This window comes from Cydia amplana, chromosome 20 (assembly GCF_948474715.1).
Source record: "Cydia amplana chromosome 20, ilCydAmpl1.1, whole genome shotgun sequence".
NCBI classification, from domain to species: domain Eukaryota; kingdom Metazoa; phylum Arthropoda; class Insecta; order Lepidoptera; family Tortricidae; genus Cydia; species Cydia amplana.
The window spans coordinates 4,591,298-4,617,650 of NC_086088.1; the positions used below are offsets into that span (position 1 = coordinate 4,591,298).

The 26,353-nt window shown below is 38.4% G+C and overlaps 2 protein-coding genes across 4 annotated transcripts in view; one reads left to right on the forward strand and one right to left on the reverse strand.

Moving 5' to 3' along the window:
• Positions 1-4,113: 4,113 nt before the first annotated feature.
• On the reverse strand, positions 4,114-15,639 carry LOC134657566 (E3 ubiquitin-protein transferase MAEA). Its single transcript, XM_063513143.1, has 9 exons — positions 15,335-15,639; positions 14,264-14,416; positions 12,565-12,708; positions 11,996-12,125; positions 10,569-10,705; positions 9,831-9,969; positions 7,258-7,408; positions 5,686-5,875; positions 4,114-4,226 (listed from the first exon to the last, which is right to left on the reverse strand). Exons 1-9 carry the CDS (start codon positions 15,374-15,376, stop codon positions 4,128-4,130), a joined length of 1,185 nt encoding a protein of 394 aa, XP_063369213.1. The 5' UTR covers positions 15,377-15,639; the 3' UTR covers positions 4,114-4,127.
• A 585-nt stretch (positions 15,640-16,224) lies between these two features.
• The window catches only part of LOC134657470 (C-terminal-binding protein), a 134,283-nt gene continuing 124,154 nt past the window's right edge, over positions 16,225-26,353 (forward strand). For 2 of the 3 annotated variants that reach the window (XM_063513033.1, XM_063513036.1), the window contains exon 1: positions 16,225-16,493. The gene's annotated coding sequence lies outside the window, so the exon portion shown is untranslated. Of the gene's footprint in view, positions 16,494-16,752; positions 16,980-26,353 lie in introns of those variants that run through there. The other variant, XM_063513034.1, reaches the window with a different exon arrangement.

A 26,353-nucleotide genomic window follows, 5' to 3' on the forward strand; every position in this document is an offset into this window, starting at 1 on the left:
TAATGTATAGCTAAGTCATAGATGTTAGCTAAAATCACCATTTATAAAATTAAAAACAATTCGAAAAAATAACTCTTACAACAAGCGTGTTTTTTCGGTTATTATAACTTATTTTTTCTGCTCCAACAATTTAGTTGTAAGTTTATATTTATACATTAATGTACAGTATATTTTTGTAAATATATTACGACAAATAATCATGAAACATATAGGAACTAGCTATAGTACAAATATTACTCCACTTACCCATGTGATACTTTTTGTAAATATAAGTCTATGTTACAAAACCGCTCTGTAAATTAAGTTCAATTATGTTCAAATAAAAAAAAGGAAAATATAAAAGTTGAAACTAGGTTAAACCTAGCAAAATTAACACATTTACTGCCAACGTATTCGTAGCGTTTTCCCGCTTTGTAGAGGAAAGCTACTACGAACATAACCCGCCTGTGTTAAGGGAGAAAAAGAAATCAAAAGACGTACAAAATCAAAGAGTTCCGTTCCAAAACAGCTCTAGATGGCGCTGACATCAAAGAACGTTGGCTACACATTTTTGCATTACGTTAGAATACTAAGTAAAAAAATACAGCGCCATCTTCTTCAGCTGTAAAATTGCCCGTTATAAGATTTGCACTTATTTTTGCGTCTTAGTACATTTCTGTCTATTGTTCAATGCCCTCAACTCCCAAAATAGGGACTATCTAGTTTCAACAGTTAAAAATCATAAACATGTAGTTCATTATGTAGTTATTAAAAATGAATATGAGTTCAAAAACTATCCATAAACAATTATTTAGAAAATATTAGTGTATGATTTTCTTTGCCTAATACTAACCCAAGTTATGTTGCATCAATTATTAATATCTTGCATTTCATTTTAGTACGTAACAATATGTGATAAAAATTGCCATTTAGTATTGTAGTCCGTTACACACGGCCCAAAAATTACAATTCTGGAGATTGTTGGCCCGGTTAACGACGTGTAAAATTATTTTTAATTACTGTTGGAAATGAATAAAGTACTTTGCAGTGGATATGTTGTTTTAATTTTAAACCATATTGTTGCAGTCCGACAAGAAAGTAGAAATTAAAAAGTGGCAATATTGTAGTGTCGTCCCTTTCAAATCAATCTAAAAAAACGGGACGATACTACTATGTTAACACTTTTTAATTTCTACAATTTCTTGTCGATCTGTTTGCAGAATTTGTGCAGAACCCTACTGTATGAAGTTCTAATGGTTCTTGCACAGGGCGCATCTTGGTTACTTGCGCAAGCATCAAGCTTATGTTATAGGGACCGTGCGAGTTACAGGGTCTGCCATCTTGTGGCATAAATTGGAAACAAACTTTATATTGACACTTCACTTTATACTCTTTATAGTTCACGCACGCTACCTTGCGCGTTGTAGTTTCTGCCATCTTGTGACGAAAATTAGTAACTTAAGCTTGACATATACATTTCGCGCCAATAAACAGGGTGCTCTTGTGCTGCCCCCTAGTTGATGCACGCTCCCTATTTGTAGGTATTAGCCGCGCCTTCGCACAAGATACTTCCCAGTCTTGCCACTACATGCGCTCAGATGGCTAGTGTCGTGCGTGTTGGCATTTGCTCAAATTGATCGCTCCGTGCATGACTATGGCGCCGCCCTAATGGGCGTGGGACATATTGTCTATTTGACAGTTTGGCAGCTGCCAAATAGTATGAAGATGTCGTCTCATAAAATTTCAATTTTTTTCTTGCGCTGGAGTCGCTTGTATTGACCCCACCACCAACTTTGCACATTGCCAATACTGTTGTTTACGTGATTTATGTAATCCGCGTAAGTACAGTCAAGTCGAGTTCATAAATATACAGGGTGCTTCCTGTAACAGGAGCAATAAATTAAACTAAAGGCTGTACTCCTCAAACTGACCAACATTTGTTCAGCAACTTTTAAAAATTATGAATCCTTAAGACTTCCTCTTTTTCATACAAAATAAATATTGCCTTCAATGTACGCTGACATCAGTGTGTTTGACGTTGCTTGTCACGCTTTAAACATAACAAAATTTGCAATACATTGCGTCTTAGAATAAACTTTAAAGTGTAATAAAAATCAAATCATGACTTATTTTCAAAAGTTGCTGAACAAATGTTGGTCAATTTGAGGAGTACAGCCTACAGTTTAATTTATTGCTCCTGTTACAGGAAGCACCGTGTATACCTATACATTTTGGGATCACTTCGGTCTTGCAAATCGGTTAAATGCGTTTATTTTTCACCTTAATCCATAAGATACATAGTACATGTTTATGAACTCAACTGTACCTTAACATGCGGTCTAATGCCCTAATCTAATAAGTTAGAAAGGAATAGTAACTCACAAGCTATACGCCATTCGTTAGTTCATTATGTTCTCGCCAGCTTTCGTAATATTACCTGCAGTGATGCAATAAAAATAAAATTACATTTCATGATTACCTTTTATTTCTTATTTAAGACAAGTTCATACAATGAGACCATAACTCAAAACTGACTATACACCTTAAACTTTAAAAAATATACATTTTGGCCACAATACCAGTAAATAAACTTCACATTCACAATTGGCCATATAAATGTATGCTGGAAACGTGTTGTAAATAAAATATCATATTTAGATATTGTAATCGCGATTTGTATATTGCTTCTCGATTCCTTATTTTTACAACTTTCCCAAATATAATATAATAAAATATTTAAAAAAAGCGTCCGTCGTTATGGCTAATCCAAGAGATTCGGACTGACGTCTAAAATTAAAGTTTATACAATAAGATATGGCAACACCTGCAAGCTGTTTTGTAATTAGAATAAGAATAATATTTATTTAAACGAAAAAATAATATCAATAATACATAATGTCGTGTGGCCCCCACACTAGGCTATGCCTGTCACGTGGTGGCCGAAATTAGTAAGGTTAAGTAAAGAATTAAAGACTAATCTAATAGAATAGAGGTAATGAATGTAATAGTTAGAGAAATTAAGCAATTCAAAGAAAAAGGAAAGAAAAAATTGTGTGTGTGTGTGTGTGTGTGTGTTTGTGTAAGGCTACAAAGATTGTTAGCATGTAAGTTAGGTGATGACCTTCAACAGCATCTCAGTTTGATTGTAATTAAAACTGAACTTTATGCGCAACCAACAAAGATGTATTTGGATTGATACTCGTTAATTAAAAATAATAATATGAATTTGTCACCGTAATAAAAACTACTCAAAACAGTCCAAATCTGATCCTTCAGTCAAGTGTAAAATATGGGTCCATATAACTTACTCAAAAATATGTCCCACAGTTCTTAATTAGCTGACATAAGAGCTATGGGATATATTTTTAAGTATGATGTGTGCATCCATATTTTTACACTTGACTGTACATACAGGTACAATTAGGTACTAAATCGACCCCATATTTAAAATTAGTTCAAGCAATAAATAGAAGCAAATTATATACTAATCTCAGGTATCAACTTTGTTACCCCGTGAAATGATAATGACATATTTGGAACGGCTACTTGTGACAAATCGTTTTATTTCAACCCCTTGAACGCCACCCTTGTCGGAATGCACGAAGGTTGATATTGGGCTGTAGCCGCGAGCGTCAGTCGACGTCTTGGGCAGGGTTCAAAATTATCCAGATAATTATAGTCGTTGATAATTATCGGATAATTATCCCCGGTATGGATATTGCTATATTTATTTTCTTTGAATCTTTGATTCTAAAATATAATGATTGGGGCGTTTTTTATATTTTAGGTTGTTATCAAATCGATAATTATCAGGCATAAAAATCACGATAATTACCAAGAGAACTATCATTGATAATTATCCTATCGAACCCTGGTTTTGGGCGGTCAAAAGGTGTAGAACTGATCTTTTAAGCGAATCTTTGAAATAATTTTGCTGTTATTTTGAACAAGCTTGCGAGCGCAACCTACTAGTAGCCTAAGATGGGTCTCCTTTTTCCTAGGATAGCGGTGCCGTCATATAGCGGCCGTCTCCATACTAAATAATACGGCTAAATATGGATGTCGTCGTATTTGTATGGAGACGGCCGCTATATGACGGCACCTCTTTCGGAGGAAACCAAAGCTTTAGCTAAGTAAGTAAAGAGTATTCACATGACGTAGACTTTCTCGACACGCTTCATGCAGAACACCTCGTTGGTCTTCGGGCACACGATGGTGCCGTGCTCGTCCATCATCTCGCGGAGAGCCTGCGGATAAACAGTAGAATGTTAACCAAGCAAGACACATAATAAATAACAGTACTAGGTACTGAAGATTCACTCTCTAACAAAACGCGTCTTTTACGACAGATATGACCGCTAGGTGGCGCAAGCGCGAGCAGGGCAGAGCAGGCACTACTATGGCCAGGCGTGTCTCACTCCGCGATTTCGTCGCTTTTCTACAGGTAGCTAAAAGTAAATCCGTTCGGCCCCAATTTTGGGGAAAGCCATAAGCCGCGCGTGGCGCTGTCGCCACCTAGCGGCCATATCTGAGCTGATCGTAAAAGACGCGTTTTGTTAGAGAGTGAGTCTTCTGTACTTAGTACTATTATTTATTCTGTGCTATGGCTAGACATCTAAATTGGTGTGGGCCGCATGTACTTGTAGCGACGCGACGAAATCGCGGAGTGAGCCACGCCTGACCAAGGGACGGCAGGGAAGGCACTCAATCCAGTTGAGGTACTTTACCAATAGTCCAAGGCTGAAATGATGTCTTTCGCCCGAATTAAACACTCATTTCATTTTGAGTACGAGGAAAGTAAAATACATGTGTTTTTAGGGTTCCGTACCTGAAAAGGAAAAAACGGGGTTCCGCTTTTTGCTTTTGAGGTACGGAACCCTAAAAACACATGTATTTTTTTAGAGCCCCGTCTCCATATCGCGCGGCAAACCATAGAACATTGGCTCGCGCGGCAGCCCGGTATCCATTGCGCGCGGCTGCCGCGCGAGCCAATGTTCGATGGTTTGCCGCGCGATATGGAGACGGGGCTTTATAGGATCACTCGTGCGTCTGCCTGTCTGTCTGCCAGTCTATTTTTAGTGTTTACCCTCTCGCCGTAGACCTGTCCGTTGGGCAGCGCCATGGGCTGGTTGTGCTCGTTGAGCGGCTGCCGGCTGAGGCGGCACACGAGGCGCGAGTGCGACACGTGCGCGTGCGGCAGCTGGCGCGCCAGCGCGTTGAGCGGCGGTGTTTAGTGTTTACCCTCTCGCCGTAGACCTGTCCGTTGGGCAGCGCCATGGGCTGGTTGTGCTCGTTGAGCGGCTGCCGGCTGAGGCGGCACACGAGGCGCGAGTGCGACACGTGCGCGTGCGGCAGCTGGCGCGCCAGCGCGTTGAGCGGCGGTGTTTAGTGTTTACCCTCTCGCCGTAGACCTGTCCGTTGGGCAGCGCCATGGGCTGGTTGTGCTCGTTGAGCGGCTGCCGGCTGAGGCGGCACACGAGGCGCGAGTGCGACACGTGCGCGTGCGGCAGCTGGCGCGCCAGCGCGTTGAGCGGCGGTGTTTAGTGTTTACCCTCTCGCCGTAGACCTGTCCGTTGGGCAGCGCCATGGGCTGGTTGTGCTCGTTGAGCGGCTGCCGGCTGAGGCGGCACACGAGGCGCGAGTGCGACACGTGCGCGTGCGGCAGCTGGCGCGCCAGCGCGTTGAGCGGCGGTGTTTAGTGTTTACCCTCTCGCCGTAGACCTGTCCGTTGGGCAGCGCCATGGGCTGGTTGTGCTCGTTGAGCGGCTGCCGGCTGAGGCGGCACACGAGGCGCGAGTGCGACACGTGCGCGTGCGGCAGCTGGCGCGCCAGCGCGTTGAGCGGCGGCGCGCACGCCGGGCACGCCGCCACCTGCGTCGCCGAGTTGTAGCACTGAGTGCGCACAGTTAAGGAATGCCTTATTATGTGAAACGCACACACGACGTCACGTCTATCCAAGGTTCGAAATTATCCAGATAATTATAGTCTTTGATAATTATCCGATAAATATCGGATCGGATAAATTTTAGGTTATTATCAAATCGATAATTATCAGGCATAAAAATCACGATAATTATCAAGAATATCCTTTCGAACCCAGTGTCTGTCTATCTGTCTTAACAAGGGTGTTACTGTGTGTGTAAGTGTATAATCACAACTTTTTAATTATTTCATTACAATCACGATCAAGAGTAGCCTTAGATTGTGTATGGAAAATGACGTCTAAATTAAGTGCAGAAATAAATCAAAAAACAGTTTTTTGAGTTCCTAGCACTTTTTTCTCGAAATGGTTTTCGAATTAAGATATTTTTTTTTTTTCGTTTGAAATGAAATTGTTTTATTCCGGAAATCACTTCCATAAAATTACAATAAAATAAAATAAAAATAAAACTGTTAGACTGTACAATAAAATTAAATTATTCACTAAAGTCTACAGATAAATACAAATTAAAACTTAATATTAACTAGACGTGTCGCCCCGACCCCATGGTGACAGGTTTGTGGTGTGGTGTGTGGTGGTATTTTTAAACAATGAAATGTTTTCAATTGGTTGGCAGACTATAAATAGATAATAGATATATTGTAAAGGATATGGCGTGTTGAGCGCGTGTAGACCGAGCTGTAGGGCTACTGGCAGCGCGGGCAGCCTGGCCGGGTGCAGCAGCCTTATGTGCTTATTGTGTCTTTTTTCTTTTTTCCTTGTTTGTTTTATTTTGTTACTGTTTTGCGACAATAAATGACTTTTTTTTTTAGGGTTCCGTACCCAAAGGGTTAAATCGGGATCTGTTACTAAGACTTCGCTGTCCGTCTGTCTATCCAAGGTTCGAAATTATCCAGATAATTATAGTCTTTGATAATTATCCGATAAATATCGGATCGGATAAATTTTAGGTTATTATCAAATCGATAATTATCAGGCATAAAAATCACGATAATTATCAAGAATATCCTTTCGAACCCAGTGTCTGTCTATCTGTCTTAACAAGGGTGTTACTGTGTGTGTAAGTGTATAATCACAACTTTTTAATTATTTCATTACAATCACAATCAAAAGTAACCTACAGATTGTGTATGGAAAGTGACGTCGACTTCCGGTTCACATTTTTTTCCAAAGTAAATGTAGAAAAAAAAAACAGTTTATTGAGTTCCTAGCACTTTTTTCTCGAATTAAGATATTTTTAATAAGCTTTTATTAGGTCGACCTGTATGTTAAAATATGAAATGTTTTCAATTGGTTGGCAGACTATAAATAGATAATAGATATATTGTAAAGGATATGGCGTGTTGAGCGCGTGTAGACCCAGCTGCAACGCTACCGGCAGCGCGGGCAGCCTGGCCGGGTGCAGCAGCCTGGCGTGCTCGCCGCGGAACTGCCGCTCCAGCGCCGCCCAGCGGCCCGGGCACAGCAGCGACCGGTACGGCTCCACCTCTGCACGCACAACATTGTAATCAGGGCTCGAAATTATCCAGATCAGGGATGTTGCGGATGCAGATTTTTTGACATCCGCGGATGCGGATGCGGATATTTAAAGGCTCACATCCGCGGATGCGGATGCGGATGTCAAGATTAGGTAGTTAGAAAACGTCAAATATTACATTTTTAGTTTTTTTTGTTAAAAAAAAAACGAAACGTTTAGTATTTGAGCAAGAATATAGACCACGAGGTGCGTTATATTTAATAAACAGTAACTTCGCGCGACTTTTCTGGTTCTAGACGATTTCGTTATAGGTAATGACGAAATTACCTAGCACTTACGCCGCCGCTAAGACGTTCCTGTACCGACTTGTTCGACATTCGCATCCGCATAAGCTCCGCATCGATTTTATGCGGATGCGGATGCAGATGCGGATGTTGAAAATAATGCGGAAGTTCCGCGGTTGCGGATGCGGATGCGGATGTTCGCAACATCCCTGATCCAGATAATTAGTCTTTGATAATTATCGCGTTTAGTCTTTGATATTTAGTCTTTGATAATTATCCCAGGTATCATCATCATTGACCTGTACATCAATAAAATGATGGTTCAAACACACGTTTTTTAAATTTTAGGGCATTATCAAATCTATAATAGGGTATTATACTGTATTTAAAATAAATTATTTTACACCATGCATGAAATAAAGCACCAGATAATTATTAAAAAAACACAGATAGGAGTTCTTTTTAAACACAAGTTCTATTTAATAAATCGGATAGAAATATAAAAAAAGTAAATGAGTTGACCGTGACGTCACGATGTAATGTTTCATATAAATTCCATATTAGCAAATCGTTTTGATAGTTCTAAAAAAGTAACTGATTTGACTAGTAGGAAAGTACCCTATTATCAGGCATAATAATCACGATAATTAATCGCGATAATTATCAAGATAACTATCATTGATAATTATTCTTTCGAACCCTGATTGTAATTTGTAAGGATAACTATCCTTCTTAATACTGGGAGACTTCTTGGCGTACGTCACTTCAAGACTGTCAATAGTAGGGGGTATTACTGCAATGTTCTGCCGCCGGAGTGCAGCACTAGCACCCATCGTAAACTTTCGTAAACCATAGAGTAACTTAGTGCCTTAAACTGTTTTTTGACAAGTTTTCACAGACAATAAAATATGACATTGATACATCAAGGCGGTTTGTTTACAAAGGGCCTACAGGGAAACTGCGAAAATCGAAACTCGGCTGTCTGCCTCTTTAACGCTCGAATATGCAAGTGATAGAGAGGTTAGATAGCAAAACTTCGACTCTATCGTTTGCGGTAGACCCTCAGATTGTGATGATGGACTGTGGAAGTGGCGCCCTCTACGCAGAGTTTCGCGTAATATTCCCTAATATGAAGAAGGATAATATAGCTTGCGCGAGTTCGCGTTGAGGAAACAAAAAACCTCAAGTTAAAACATCACTTTATTTACTTTGCAAATGCAGTCTTTGAAATCCTAAAATGATATATATTAGGCAGTGGGGAGACACTCTGACTTCGGGCAAACTCGGCTCCGTCCGGCTCAGCATTGCTCCGAGCAATTATTAGGGTTTACACCACTTGACGTCCCTTTGCGTGCATGTCCACAGATAAGAAAATTACTTGAATTTTGACAACCCTAAAGAGCCGAAAGGGATAGTGCCATAAGATAGAAAGGGGTATTATGCTTCGAACTTGAATCGCTGTCAAACTTCGGTTTTGTAGGAAGTGTCCTTTCTGTACAGTAGTACTATTACACAGAATAACTAATAGTACTACCGTACAGAAAATTCACTCCTTCACAAAAGTAAAATTTAGGTATAAAATTACACCTATATCGCTGCCTGCAAGCAAAATTGAAACTTATAACCGCGCACGAACCGTGAATCTCCTTTGCGCGCCGCAGTTTTATGACCGAGCTGTGAGTGTCGGCACGGGGTTATCACTTGACAAGTTTTTTATACCTAAAGTCTATTTTTTTATTCGGTAGACTAAAATGACATTTTATAGTATGAAATGACACATGATGTTCATACTATGAAATGTCATTTTAGTCTACCGAATAAAAAAATAGACTTTATACCCACCGATTTATTATTTTTAAGATAAATATGTAGGAATTACAAACGTTGATTATGTAAACATACATTTTTTATCCGGAGATAGTATGTCTGATTCTCACGGAAATAAGTTTCGAAGCCATTGTGTATTTTCAATTTTGCGCGAGCGGCACGTGACACGACTATCGTGCGCGCCGAGCGGCAGCCCACTGCCATACGCCTGTCCGATGGGCGCACCGGCCAAATGTACCTAAACTGCGGAGTGACACCCCCCTGACTATTACTTATTCTATGATATAGGTAGTTTAAGGATGGTAGTAAAATAGTAACACACCTGTGTCCTTGGGGAAAGCCAGCATGCCCATACAGTGTTGTATGTCCTGAAGTTGTCCTTCTTCGTATTGAGAGAGGTGTTTCTTGGCGTACTTCACGGCTTCTAAGCGGCGGTCGGCGCGGACGAGCTCTATGAACTCCTAAAAGTATAATCACGAATTAACGTACGAAATCTTAATTATATCATAGAGAAATATAAGACAAGACTGCTCACTCCATACGTCAGTTTTGGTACCAAAGACTATTAATTTCAGTGTCGACATCTAGCATCGAGTCGCGGAATTATCAGTACTGCTACATCTATTGTCAAGTAGCAGTACTGATAATTTCGCTACTCGAGCAATCTATGTATTTTTTTCTCTATGATTATATTGAAAATTGCGTGCTACTTTGTTCGTTTTTAATTAAGGTTGACATTCCATCGAAACTGAGTGTACATCCTAATGTACATTGGGCGGCACGAGGTTAGGTAAAGAACACACGAAAAAGTGTGAAGGCGGTGACACTGCCGCGGCGGCTAGCGGTAGAGCGGTTTGAATTTGTATCACGGTGTAAGTAATCTGTCTAGAGCGCACAAACGACGCCGTTCTTTTACTTGTTTATATATATATATGAACGCCATTTTGAATTATCAATGCCGCCATTTTGACTGTGCTGTATGTGTGTGTGTGAGAGAGAAACGGCGTCATTGCCCACTTAAAAGTAGCGGTATTATATTTTCAATCTTGATGATATTTACCTGCAGACGTATCTTGAACTCGATAGTGGAGCCTAGTTTACGCAGTTTAGACTTGTTATCGGCACACCATTGCAAAACTCGCGCGGTGCGACGGTTCCTTAGCTCGGCCTCCACTTCAGCCGCGGCGCAGTAGATATCTGTAATGTAATTATTCTTTAAGCATTTTAATTTAGGGGTCACCAAACTTTTGACCAGGTCTTTAGCCAGGGTTCGAAAGGATAATTATCAATGATAGTTAACTTGATAATTATCGCGATTTTTATGCCTGATAATTATCGATTTGATTATAACCTAAAATTTATAACAAAAATAGCAAAAAAAAACCCCCAAACATTATTTTTTACTATCAAAGAAAATAAATATAGTACCATCCATACCTGGGATAATTAGCCGATATTTATCGCGATAATTATCAAAGACTATAATTATCTGGATAATTTCGAACCCTGTCTTCAGCTCTCCCGTTGCTTTTCGCTAACAGGTAGGCTTAGCATGAGAGAGCCGCGACAGTATCTCGCGCGGGGGATTTTGTCGCCGCGCTCTCATGCTAAGCCTACAGGAAAACCGAAGGTCATAAAGCCTCCAGCGCACTTTTAAAATTGTATTCTAATTTTTTTTTTACTTCAGCGAGTACAGTGTGTAAGTACAGTCACATGTTTTAATTTGACCCATTTTTGTACCTTGTCACAGTGACAATAGCATGAGGTTGATGAGGTCTCTTCTCTAGCGACTTTCATATTGATTATCACTGCGACAAGGTACGAAAATGGGTCATAAATTAAAACATGTGACGGTACCAGGGTTCGAGATGATAATTATCAATGATAGTTATCTTGATAAGTATCGTGAGCCTGATAATTATCGTCAGGATATTTATCGGATAATAGGGATGATGACACATGTTGAATTTTATAACAAAATATAGTAAAATAGATAGCAAACGAGCAATTTATCACAATAATGTGGATATTAAACTAAAATATTGAAAAATTATAAAAATACAATTATAAATATAAAAGTTTCAAAATTTAAGTTTTTTTTTAACTTCCAAAAACGATAAAAGTAAGGGTACCATTCGATTCCTTACATTTCACCCAAAAGAATATTGTATAGCAACTATATACATAAACGCAATATTTCACCGACAAAAACGCAAGTTTCTTGTTTGTCCATACTACAAGATGGGCGATGACGTCACGGCCCCTGGCCGTTTTGTATAGGGCGTTTCGCGAGTGAAGTGCGACTGTCGGACTTTGACTACAATTTCTGACTTTTGTGTTACTTTAATGCAATGGGTCCCATATAGACATTTGATCCTAAAAACAAACCCGATCGATTGATACCATAAATGAAAATTAGTCATGTAGCCTATTGTCAAAAAGACTATAATTATCTGGATAATTTCGAACCCTGGACTCAGTACTAACCGACGTTGGTGAGGTCGCGCAGGTCGCGCGCGTCGGCCAGCTTGGCCGCGGCGTCGTAGTACCCGCTGCGGAGGCAGTAGTCCACCAGCATGCGCTCCAAGCGGGTGCGGCGCCACTGGTTCACTGTCGTCTAGACACAATCGTATGATTAAAGCCCTAGCCTCCTAAATTCCAACTAAAAAAAAAAAATTTTTTTTGGCATTAGAAAGAAGGTAAGCGATCATGACATGTCTTTTTTTAAATCACCATTGTAAAATAAGTCACAGCAAAATATGTTAGGATTATAAATCATATACGATCTTTTACTTTTGCTTTCGTAAGTAATATAAACTAATTTTTAAAGGCGTTTTTCAATTTTTTTTTTATAAAAAGACACACGTCAAGATTGTTTACCTCCTTTCTAATGCTAAAAAAAATAGAGTAGACTTTGTTTTGTTTCGAAATTGGATGAAACAAAACAAATGCTGAAAATGATTTAAATTTCATTGAACTTAAGAAAAATTATAGGTGCATCGCGTTAATTTATGTTTCAGTGGTTCCAAAGCAATCTGCCGAAACCTACTACTCACTCGCACTTGCGGCGTGCTGGGCTCGTTGAGCGAGACAGCCTGCTCCTTGATATGCTCCAGCCTCTTCTTGCACACCAGCGCCACCTGCAACTCCTCGCTGATGGCTTCGGAAGCCTTACGCTTCATTGCTGTGAGTTTCTCCACCTAAAACAACAAAATGTGTATTAATTAGAACTGTTAAAGCAAAATGGACGTTAGTGGAAATATAAAATGACAGATATGATAAAATGCCTGGTCTTCTCTTCCTTGTAACCTCATGGCTGAGGGACATGACGATTGTGGGCACTCTTCACCAGTGCCACAGTACAAGAACAGTAGTGAATCTTCATATAAATGTGCCGCTGCCGGCTTGAATGTGTGCGTGCGCGCCGGGCGCCGTGTACGCACGCGCTGCCACGCACACATTCGCATAATATACGGGGGAATACGGTGGCGGCAGTGTGGGCCGTACCTACCGCGATTGATCGCGCACATTCGAGTACGCTCGCATTTGCCTGCTCTTACCGGCCTTAATTTATACCTCATTTATGAATTGATAGAACATTTTATTATATTATATAAATAGAAACCTAGTGCTACTCATAATACGCAAATAATATTTAACTAAAAATAAAAGTGACAACCCTAAGCGCCAACGCAAGAGTAGGTAAATAACTTGCCGAGCGGCCTTAGATTCACTACTGTTCTTAGTGTACTGTGCCAGTGCTCTCCAGGCCGCTCTGTCCTGGCAGGCGTGGCTCACTCCGCGATTTCGTCGCTTTGCTACAGGTAGCTAAAAGTACATCCGTTCGGCCCCAATTTTGGGAAAAGCCATAAGCCGCGCGTGGCGCTGTCGCCACCTAGCGGCCATATCTGTGCTGATCGTAACAGACGCGTTTTGTTAGAGAGTGAGTCTTCTGTACTTAGTACTATTATTTATTCTGTGGTCCTGGGCCCAGTGCATGCTAGCCTGCAGTGTGGCGTTTGCCACACCAAAATGCCTGGTAAGTAAGTATAACATAAAGTAAAGCTTCTATAAAAATAAGCTTTGTTTATCTCTACCCTCAAGTCAAGTTAATAACTTCATAATTAACTTTCTTTAATCTTTAGTTAATAAGCCTAGCAAAATAATCCTGAATGTCGATAATGGTAAAAGTTACAGTTTTTAGGTACAAGTACATTTTTTAAGCAGTTGACGTGCATGTAAAATCAATGCATAAATGTAAAGTTTTCCTATCTCAATTTCAGTATACAGGCATCCAGCATCTGTTGATTTAACGATTTTATAAATGATAGAATAGGCCTTTTCCAAAGAGCAAGGCAAGCAGATTAAGAATACACATGATGAGAAAAATTGAAAGACATCAATAACATTTTGTTTTTAGAGGATATGAAAAATAAAGGCTTTTTATTCTACATATGGCATATAGAATAGAGATACCTAATTTCAAATTTGTATGACTGTCGGCGAAACATAGCGTTCTCACATACTTTTTGTACCAACACTGTTACCCATGTTTACAAATAAATAATTTGACTTTGACTTTGAGAAACCTACTTGGTTCAAATAAATCACATGCAATTTATTCATAAATAACCAAATACAAAGGTAATCCGCCACATGCTTCGTCGAAACACATATGTAATTCACACAAGCATCGTCGTTGAGAAATATTACCCTGTCCTAATTATTAAAGTAAAAATATCATGGTTTACGAACCATGCCTCCAAGGAGCACATCAATCTCTCCAGCGGTGCTCGGAGCTTTAGCGGCAGTCTCCAGCTCCCCGGCCGCAGCACCAACCTGTCTCGCTTCAACATCCAGCACCCGCTGGGCATTGCGGTAGCGCTTGTTGAACACTTCATATGGCACCTAAAAAAAGGTTCATTTGCATTTTTTTTTATAATTTATTTAGGAAACAAACAGTCACATACAAATACATATGTTTAAACTTGTAGATATACAATAAGACCTATAGTTCCATTAAGTTAAAATAATTACATTGGTAATAAGTAGAAACAGGGCTAGTTTGGTTCTGCCTATAAATAGGAAGATACACAGAAGTATCAATTGGATACACAACTAATCATAATCATAATCATTTATTTGCACATAAAAAGGGTTTTACATACAGGTGTTATAAAGTTACATTTCCAAGCCTTTTTAGCAAGCTTTTTCTAATATATTTTACGGTGATGTAACTATAGGGTAGCAAAGTGAGCGGCCAGTGGCGGATTTGCCCTAAGGCCCAGTAGGCCCGGGCCTAAAGCGGCAAGACATTAGGGCAGGCGGCAGGCTGTAGATGGGTGCTGTGAAAGGGGCGGCTAGTAGTTACTACAGGGCCTGGCCTGGGGCCTAGGGCCGCCAACACTGCAAATTGGCCACTGGCAACATGCCATGTGTGCCTGATCTGAAAAGAGCCCCAATTACACCAAGATATAGTGAGCACAGGTCCTCATTGTCTCCATTGTCCATTTAGCAACTCCACTACTATTTTATAATTTACAACATACAATGGATTATGAAAAAAAAAACATTTATTTGTTACAATGTTTATCCACATAAAAAACATAATTGTCCCCCTGTACTACGACGTATAAAGTAGTCATCAAATCATCATTAATATTTTTTAAGCATGAAGCCTGCAAAAATGAATCGTTTTGAATAGGACTCCAAGGTAATTCAGTGTTTATATCCATTTGGATACCATGGACGTGATGCACGAGAAGGTGCGTGTGCAAATTCTACAATCTGTAGAGTTTTAAGCGCATAAAGAACTAATTTGCTTACCTTTAACGTAGCATGCTCCAAAGATCTTAATTCGTTCATCATCGTTTTTAAACTCTGACAATAACAAAGGCGTCTGCTGAGGCTTTTCAGGGCTTCCTTTTCGAAACTGCTGCAAAGGAAAACAAAACTCAGCTGATTGAAAGATGCTTATTACCAGCCCAGTAAATATGGCAACTCACTTACTGAAATGCTTGGTAGATTTATATTATGAGCTACGGAAAAAAGTGTAATGTTAATACGCAAAAATATTATATTCTTCGAATCTGCGCCGTAATTAGGGCAAAAAGTGAATTTTATGCAAATGAAAAGCTATGAATGTTCCATGGTAGTTCTTTTTTTTTTAATTTGATTGACCCAGATTAAATGTTAACAGCCAAATGAATGTCGATATTTTAGAAGAAAGAAAAGTATAGTGTGTCAAAGTCAAAGGTCTGTTTAATTTCAAACATGACAGAGAGAATCATACTATCTTCGTCTAACACTAGTACTAGCACCCAAAAGAAAAGGATGAGTATAGTTTTTTTTTGTTCCTATTTACTGACAAGATTTGGTTGACCCAGTATAAAGTTAAAATTAAGGATTTGAACAAAAAAATACTTTAAGCAAAAACAACATTCTATGATTTGGTTTCAAGCAGACATTTATTCAGTTGTCCTTTATCGCTGTTTTAATGAATATTAAGAGATCAATGAATAACTTTAAAATGATTTAACTATTTACGAAAAATATCTTGCAAAATTAAAAACGTAAAATATTTTTTTTTTAAGAAAATAAACCATATTTTTATCGTTAAGTAATTTTTTTTCGTTCTTAAAGAGAATCGATAAACTGGCATCACTAAAAACGTTGTATGCGTGAATTGGATTCGAGCATCTTCGTTTCGTTTCATAGCGCCGACGCGCGTCACTTTCGTTACGCAAATCCGCCATTTTGTACGTCGCTGGCGGTGGTTGAGGGTTTATTTTCTCTGTTAAGTGTTTATTGCTACGAAAAACTGTAAAACTTTGTTAAATATTATTTTGCATAGACACCACCGACATAACAAACTATACTGTGTAATATAATTACATATATTGTAAGTGCTATCGTGATTTGTGTGTGCCCTATAATTGGAGCGCGTGGCTGGTGACTCTTTGTTGTTGGATTCGGCGTATTTACGGTAAGTTTTCTGTTAAATTTGTGTTAAAAAAGGAGTTTTTGTGATTATGATTAGTTATGTGAAGTTTTTGTGTAGTTAGATATGATAGTTTTAGCGTAAATCGTGGAGTAAATGTGGTAGCGTCATCGACGCGGTGCGAGGTTTGGCGCGGCGCGGACTTCGAGATTGATGGTGTTCGGCCCCGGCTGGCGGCCGACATTGTGCTCGCCTGCGACTGCGACGCCGCCGCGTCACAACCTCGGGCGCGTATCAAACGTGTCGCTCGTGAATTGAGTTTATCGAGACGTCGCTTGGCGTCGAGCACGCGGTCGCGATCTGCTCATAATTGTTACGCTGACCTAGTCCGTCATTAAACTTCGTGTAGTGAATTGTAGTACATAAGTTAATGTTGATCAGATAGTGCATTTCTGTAGAACATTGTTTGTAGATAAGTTTGTGTGGTTAAAATATGCATTTGGATTCCTACTCCCAAGTTTTAGCCTAAAGGTAAGTCATTATGAAAGTTTAGAAAATAAAAAGTCGAGATAATTTATTCCATTAAAACTTCAAAGCTGCTGTAAAACCAATTTTCTTTAGATAACCTCTGCCTTGCTGGAATTCTTGCAAGAAAAGATGTTTCTGAAATGTATCTTGTACATTTTAGACATTCTATTGACCAAGTTTAACTTTTAAATTCAAATTCAAAGAGGTCAGTTCTTTCTTCTTGATTCCTTTTTCAGATGGTATTTTATCAATGGAGAGCTCTTAATTAGAAAGCTGGCATTCATTTATGAAACTTACAGCTTAGAAAGGTCTTAACATGTCTGTCTCACATACCTATACTGTTGTATTAGTAAGAAATGTTATTGATTCCACACACAGTTTCTCTTAAATTTGAAATGTATCAGTAATTGACAATATTTCATAGATAACAGAGGGAAATACCTGCACACAGTATGTTTCTTTTCTAATTGTTTTCCAAACAGACATAGTATATGTTAAATATGATAAAGTAGTCTGCCATTGTTCTGTCCCCCACAGAAGTTAAATTATTGCAGACTTCTCGCTCAACTAACTTTGAATTGGGTAAAAACTTTCAATGGATTTCATTTGAAACTTTGCCTTTCATTATTACCTATTTAGCTTTGGTATTTGTTTAAGGTTTTACTGTTGTTGAAATTCTTTCGAAGTTTGTGTAATTTGTTCTTCAGAGTTTCTTATGAAAGCGGTATTCAAAGGCTCTTAATCGTCTGAAAAGGTAAAGTTATGATAAAATGTAAATTACATTTCTTGATGCCGAAGAATTAGAATTATTATGGTTCTCAAAAGCATTATTGCCATTTGGACATTCTTATGTAATATACTTGTAATGTAACAAATGGAATTACAATTTTACGCTGTTTAGAATTATGATACCAAAAAGTAATTTAACTCACCCCAAACTTTTCAACATGGAAGACTGCAGCTAACACTGATATGTTTTAAATTAATATGTTGTTTATTTATTTTGTATCATGCAGAAACATCTGCATGCTGTATAGGGTGGGGTCTTGGTAGCTCAGATGGAAGAGCACCAGGCTAGTGACCCGGTGATTATGGGTTCAAGTCCCATCCAAGACAGTGAATTGTTCCACTTTACATTGTTAATATGTGGTTTCAATTGTATCTAAAAGTGTAAAAATCTGTCATTTTGTAGTGTTTGTCTATTCACCTTGTTGGTGTAGTCATAGGACAAACAACAATAATCTATCTACAATGGTTTTTATAGGTTACTTTAATTTAAATGATTGAGATTCCTGTGTCATGTCAATTGAAATATTAACAAACCTTTATGTCAGCTTATTAATATGTTTGTAATTACTAATTAATTTAATTTAATATAGTCGTTTATGTTGTATGTATTCCTTCTGTGTAACTTTTATTTTATTTTACTATCCGTTCACAGTATGTTATTTGATGTCTTTTTCTTCAATTGTCTGTTACCCTCCGTGATTCTTTTCACTTGATGGTCTCATCGGAAGACCAGCGCTGGAAGCCACCAGCAACATGCTGAGATGAGGCCATTTCGTGGCACTTTAATCTTATTTTGTGTTTTCTGTCATATTATGTATTGTCTGTGCTTACGAATAAATTATATTCTATTCTATTCTAATTACTTATTATTGTGTAAGAAAAATCAATGTCTGCATGTTCTTACAGTGTTTTGACTAAATGTGTGTGGTGTCCTTGGTGCATTATTGTGATTGTTTCTCTGTACTATTGCTTTTTGTTGTGAACCTTTTCTAACTTCTCATTTCAAAAATCCTGTGACAATTTCTTTTTAAATAAACTACTACCAGTATTTTTTTTAGCAAAAGTAAGAAACTGTTATTACTAAGAAGAAACACGTCATGTGTAATTATAATTATGATGACTAGATTATGAGTAGGTAATAATAATAGATAAGTAGCTGTCACACTGCATTTACCTATCGTTCACACACTTAGTTGAGTATTTAGGAGGCTACACAAGTGTTTATTTAATACAAACAATCATAAATAAATACCTACAACTACTTTGTAATTACCCACTTGTGACCCGCCCCGGCTTCGCACGGGTAATCCTTAACAAATTTTACACATACAGTCACCTGCAATACCATGTTACTATTCGAAGGCCGCAAAAATATCTGACACGATCTTATTTGAAGAGCCATAAGAGCGTGTTCACATATTTATGCGGCCTTCGAAGAGTAACATAGTATTGCAGGTGACTGTACAGACGCGGCGGAGGACTTTGTTTTATAAGTAAGACGTACTGATATCTTACACGATTTAAAACTAGATAAAACCGAAGATGCCCATGATGCCAGAGGCTAATAAATTATTCATAAGATCGACCTTTATGGATGGTCTTTAAAAATACCTAGGTTCTGAATTTGTCACTGTCGTCAAGCTGCTCATTTTGCCACCAATTACAAATAAATACGTCAATCATACGTGCTAAATAAGTTTTACACAACAATAAGCGAAATAAAATAACTTATTCCAATAAATTTTAATCATGATGAAACTCGGAAACAATCCACAAATTGCTCGATGAATATTCATGAAATGTCCATCAACCGAGTTTCCACGAGTTATCCCAGAACGTCAATTATCCATATGGCCTCCATTCTTAACATTTCCGTCACGGAATTCTGGCAGACTTTGTTAGAATTCTAATGTACGTAATACCTACCCTAATAATATAGGTACTTAATAGTAGTTTATGCAACAGTGATATAATAAGGGTTCTTAAAATTCAAGGGTCGAAGTTACAAAACGAGACGTAGTCGAGTTTTGTAAAAAAAGACCCGAGAATTTTAAGAACCAATTATGAGCTGTTGCATACATTACTTTTTCTATGACAGCTGCAGCAAAAAAAAAAAAAAAAAAAAAAAGTTATTATTAAAAAAAAGTTATTATTAAAAAAAAAGTTATTATTAAAAAAAAGAGTTATTATTAAAAAAAAAAGTTATTATTTAAAAAAAATTGAGTTATTATTTAAAACAAAAAAGAGTTATTATTGTAAATGAAAACATACCTCTTTCAATCAAGATGATCGGAACTTGTATCTTTAAAAAAAATAAAGCAGTTGTATTATACTCATAAGATGACTGCTAGCAGTCATCTTATGAGCCTATAGACAAAGCATTCAAATGACATTGCTTTAGATATCACTGTCAGTCATTTAATTGACACATTTAAGTGCTGGAGTAGAAAAACTACTTAGGGTTGCCGTGGACTATTATGAAAAATATCAAGTGCTAAATCATTACTTTTAACGACAAAGTAGCTGAAGTCTAGAACAACAAATAAAACCTTTAAATAATAAATGTGGTCAGCAACTGTTAGAATGTTCTCTACCAAGTTTGAAAGTCACCGCGTTTAACAAGCTTTCCACTGTATTACCTAGTCCACTTATCCGACTAATATTACAAATGTGAAAGCAAATCAGACAAACCCTCTGTTCAGGGTGAAACATGTTATACAGATACCTTATTAAATTGCATAAGGACAAAAGGAAAACGGGAGTGTTAAATCTTATTTGAGTTGGGCATAAGCTAGTTAGATCATCGACCCTGACAATTTCATTTGCATCAGGTAAAATCCGAACGTCCGATAACCCTAGCGACACGACGACACGTTTTGCCAACTAGGAGGAAACAGTATAACTATAGTCATGTTACGTGCATGTATAGTAACTGTACGGCTATGTGTGCAAGATAGCGAGTGTGTCGTAAACAAAGACGCCGAGTTGCGCTTCGGCTCGCCTCGATCTGTCTACGTATAGGTATAATGCGCAGACTTGCCCGTTAGATGAAGCAATTATTCACGAGGGCACATTCCTACTTTATACATTAACGCCAGCACGCGCTACGAGCGTAGCCGATTGCGTGGTTTTGTAGTGTGTCTGCGTGTATATTTATTATGCGGAATCTACAAGCAGTCGTCTATGCTACGAAGTCGAGAAGTATAGGCACTTGCAGATATAGATAGTGGTGTAACTTGGTCCGCGTTGCTTTGTGTAGGGTGTTCACAGACGACCTAAATTATGTGTGTATGTGTTATGTGTGTGGATTAGTAGGGCATAGGTAGTTATGTGTATTAAAGGTCAAGGTATAATAGGTACAGTTAAGACAATGTTTTGTGAATGATAACATGATAAGACGTACCATACGCTCGTGTTATAATCTTATCTGAAATTATTTACTAGATACGAATTCGTCACCCTAATATAAAACATAAGGAGTGCCCCTGTAACTATGTGCCGAACTGATATGGACAGCCGAAAGCAGTAATTTAAGCGAGCGAAGTGTTCAAAATTTTCTACACAAACACACGCCCATGGTTCGATTTCTGTTGTTGCTTTTTCACTCGTACAACTAAACAAATTAAAAAAACACAGAGACTCCATCTTTATCCAATAGATAGCTTATTTTATGTACCAACTTTAGCAACTACCAATAACTCCATATCGACCAAGTGGGACCTTCGCCACAAAAATGACGCATTTTAACGACTTATCGACTTAAAATGCGATTGTTTCTTAACTTGCAATAATGTTAACTTCCGTTATTATTACATTACGTATTGTTATATTTCTGACGTAAATCTCCGATTTGTTTAATCATACCTGACGTATTTACCTAATCTAATAATGTGTAACGAATGTATGCGTGTTTTATTGCAACCGGCAATCGTGGCCACGCAATGTGCTGCATATAATTTGCCGACCGTTTCGTTGGCCTGCTTGATTTAAATAACGAACGTTGGTTGCTATGGGTAAACAGAGACCTACCGCAAAACTGGACTGGACATTACGTTATCTGTGTCTTTATCCCTCCTCGAGCGAAAGAGAGGCAGATAACGAAATTTCTATTTTCGCGGTAGGCCCCTGTGTCGTGCGTTAAGACTTAAGACCTGGGAAGGTGGCACTTTGCGATATGAGGGAATAAATAAAAAATTCGTTGCTTGTTTCAATTCTTATACACGATTCTGTCTGGGCAGAGGTGTCATTTGACTTTTTTTATTACGCCTAGAATCTAGAATCGAGCATAAAACTTTACCTTTCACCATCTAAATCGTGTTTTTTTTAGGGTAGCAACATACTTTGCATTTTACAACCACAAAAGGTGTCAATTCAAAGGTTATTAAATTAGCATTGATACTATTGGATTTAATCGAAGTTATAATGTAAAGGTGAGATTTTTTGAAGCCGAATGTATAAAAATAAATTTATAGGCATTCAATCCCAAGTTGTAATAAATTTGAAATTTCAAGCTAATACATAGTTTCTCCACGCTGTGCCATGATAGCTTTAGCTTTATGTGTGGTCGTGTATTTTATGGTTTCTCTAGATTAAAATCTAACTAGTAGCTTCAACTTAAGTGGTTATTACATTGCGAATCTCTCAATAAATAGTCGTACTCTCGCCACATCCGTTTCTCGCGTGTGTGTGCTGTCCACACTCCACACACACATGGACAGTGGTACAACCGGCTCGGCCGCTTGATCGGCTATCGATTGCGTTCCTTTTAAATACCCGCCTACAATCAACGCCACTCACACATGCATAAACCTGTGTGTTCTCACTGCCTATTAAACGCAGGCGAGGCAACGGCTCGTCTCATAGTATAACTTTCAGATGCTTATCAATCAGAGCGCGCTTATATTTGTATGATTAAGCTTTCAACTCTGTAGACAATGGGAACATACTATAATGGTCGTCATTTAAGTGCTTACTGAGCAAATAGGTATAGGAAACCCAGCATGGATGATGGATACGATAGCTACGAAGAAGCTCAAGATATAATGGAATCTGGTAAGTACTCAAGAAACAAAGTGTTGCGGACAAAAGTTATCAACACGTCTATACGATGCTTTTATTGGCGTACTTTGTCATCTCTCCTTTAAGGCTTCGTCACACAGGCGCGTTATCCGGGCGCGGCGTGAGCGGGGCTCGCCGCTTTTACATACAAAACGTTCACGCCCCGCCCGGAAAACGCGCCTGTGTGACGAAGCCTTTAAATTATGAAGCAAACTTGACGTGACTGGGTTTTATTATTCTTTTTGATGTGTTCGCTGCGTGGAATGCTGTATCAGCGTGGCATTTAACATTTTTACTTTTAATCTTATAATCTGCTTGATATTTATTATCAACATTATTTCTACAGCGAAACACAGTAACGAGTAGGGGCTTTCTGGCAGTAGTTGATTTAGCAACAAAACTACTGATGTCTTGTTTTCAGGAAAAGCAACACAAGCTCAGAGTAGGATTAAAAAAGCGCTTTTCATTTTCACACTTAAATTCCTTTCGAATGATAGTAACTATTCAATCGATTACTATTAGATATAAACTATCCAGTCGGCATACATAATTCAGAGCTAACTACAGTGACAGGAACTTCGAAGCGCCTATCAGATGTTTATTTTTTTTAAAACTTCAGTCGATCCCTAACAACCTTCCATATAATTGATTGAGTGATTAAAATCTGAGTAAGGCTGATTTCGCGACATGTAATTAATTATCAGCCATCGAAGTCTAAAAGCATTAGCACAAATCAACGATTAATCCTTCTCAATATTCCCCCGCGAAAAGTGTCACATGCAAACCCTCGATTAGCATGGAAACATCGTTACTATGCTTAAATGGTGCGTTGTAAGTCATTTTTTCGCATAATTATCCTGTAGTGTCAATTATGCGATGAAATTACATTTTTCATGTTGATCCGAATGGATCCGAAGTGTCAGGAAAAGTCGTTAGGAGGCATCGAGAGAATTTTTGAACCATATTTATTTAGTCGTTTCGTACCCACTTGAAAAAACTCTCTCCCACTCATAAAATTAGCAGAAGACTCCTTAAAGAGTTCAGATCAAAAATTTGTTCTAGGACTAGGGTTAAAGTTTACTTAAAAACTATTTGACAGAAATAATTATAAGCGTGTAAAAAGAGATTTAGTTATTAATTAAAAACGTGATATTGATATCAAAGATGTCAGCCATTTTGGCGTTACTTTATCAGAATCAAACTCCAAAAGGCCAAACATGTTCTTCGAATTTTCCGTATATCCACCTCTGTCCCTTCAATACAGCAAGAGAGATGCTATCGTATCGTATTATATTTCCTGCTGTGAGCTAATCTGTATCTATCTACGATCGACTAATGACGTATAAGCCAATCTACGTGAAACACCAATCGCCAATTTACGCATCTATCGCCATTAGATTCGATTAAGCCGACGTTGTCACGTCAGCTGTTTTTTACTGTCCATGCATTCCCATTGCCATCGTGAGCGCTAGCGAGTCGCTGTCTACCATCAACCAGTGTAACCATTACCCTGAGTCCCATAACAAGTATGTGTAGTCAGATAACTGGTTTTCAAGAAGCCTTCGACTCGGTAAGCTATTTTAGTGATACCCCTGTCCCCGCCTCGCAAGCACGAACCAGCCCATAAAAGGAACGCTGACTGCGCTGGTTTTCTGCAGATACCGCAACAACGCTTTATTGGATTTCTAGTTTAAGTTTTAGGAAGAGAATTATGCTGAATAAGCGTTTGCGGGTTATACGATATTTAATTGAGTTTAGCTGTTGTCCGTCTTCTCACGTTTGTGTGCTAATGACACGTTTAAATACATCGTTACTTGGCACTTTTAAGAATTCATTCTGTACGAACTTATAAATGTCTGTATAGCCTCCTAAATTTGGAGCATATGATGTGAGGAAGTCTTAGTGAAAATAATAACATTTACATTTGCTAGTCCCACTAGTCCCAGTCTCTTTAAATAATACTTGGTCATGTAGTAAGAAAATAAAAACCGTACAGCATGTTCAAACGCTTTTATCCAATCGAAAATCGAAACGTGAAAATCATTTCTAAAAATCGCCGATCACCTTCAGTACCGTAATGGAAATTTACGATCAGAAATGACATTTCTATAAAAGCAGCCAGACCACTTCGGAAAACAATTCCGTGGAACTGGATCGAACTAGTTTAGTTTGCGTCAGCGGAAAATTGTTGGCGAGTGTACGTACTTGAATATCTAAGTCACCAAACGCGTAGGAGAAATCACGATTGATCGATCAAATAGGAGAGATTTCTAGAAGTGTCAGGTTGGGGTCGAGGCTTAAATCGATGATTGTTCATAATGAACGTTTGAAGGTTAGAAATGTTGGTAAACCAGACTATTCGGACGCATTTAGGACTATTTACATTGCACCACGCACGATATTAAATTGACGGCGACAGTTGTAAACTGCTACGCAGCACAGGACTGTTAAACATACGCAAGCAAATTTTAACGAACCCGTGCGAAGCCGGGGCGGGTCGCTTGTTTACATATAAAACGCTCACGCCCCGCCCGGAAAACGCGCCTGATGTGTGACGAAGCCTTAGGGTAAAGTGCGGGAGGCATTATCTGTGTCCTCTTGCGGACACTTGCGTGGAAATGTGCAAAATTATCACTAATTTATTATGCTTTGTCATTATATCAAGCACTTCTTAATTATTCGGCAGTCTAATTACAGAATATCTCGTAAATGATACGACATGAGTTTACGACCCCTAGATAATGTGCCTTGATAGCAGTTCTTAATGAATAAGTTTTATGAATACGAATATTTTTATAACATCGTGTCCGTTATTTATTTTTCTCCCCGATAACCTGCTGACCCAAAATGCCGGTCGATTCAAGCATAATCGTATTTGTTTGTCTTTAAACCATCTTAGTCATTCAACAACAAAACGGCATTGATAAAAAATGTGTATCTGTATCAATTTTTTACATAACGCTTCTAGAAAAAGTGTTCCGAAATTAAATTATATGTTTTCAAAACTTTTATTTATCACATAAGCAAGATAACAAAATGGCACCCAATGGCATTATTTTTATAAAATTTCGGGTGCAAAAAACACACCGCTTGCCTGATGGTAAGCGATTGTGCGTGCGTTGCTGAAATGCCGGCTCGCTAAGGTCTAAACTACATTTTTGATAGTCTTTAGTAGTCTCCACTGTATACTTATGAGAAAACCTCAGCAAATCGTGAATTATTCTTTTAAAACTGCATTCGTAACCCTTAACTTAACCCACAGCGGAACTGTTGTTAAACACGATAAAAACAAAATTCCACCAGTAACAGTTCCCCGGTGAGACGTGAGTAACTTCTTGGCTAAGTAATTGCCTATTATAGTTGCAAACTTTCCCGCTGAATCATCCTTGTATGTGGATTTTTGTTAAAGCCTTTATTTGGCACAGTTGGCTTGGAAAGGCTTCGTTCCATTAACCGGAACCGATTTACTAATGATATCAAAGCGTTTAGAAAAATTGTTATGTTCTCAATCTGTATATGTATACATATAC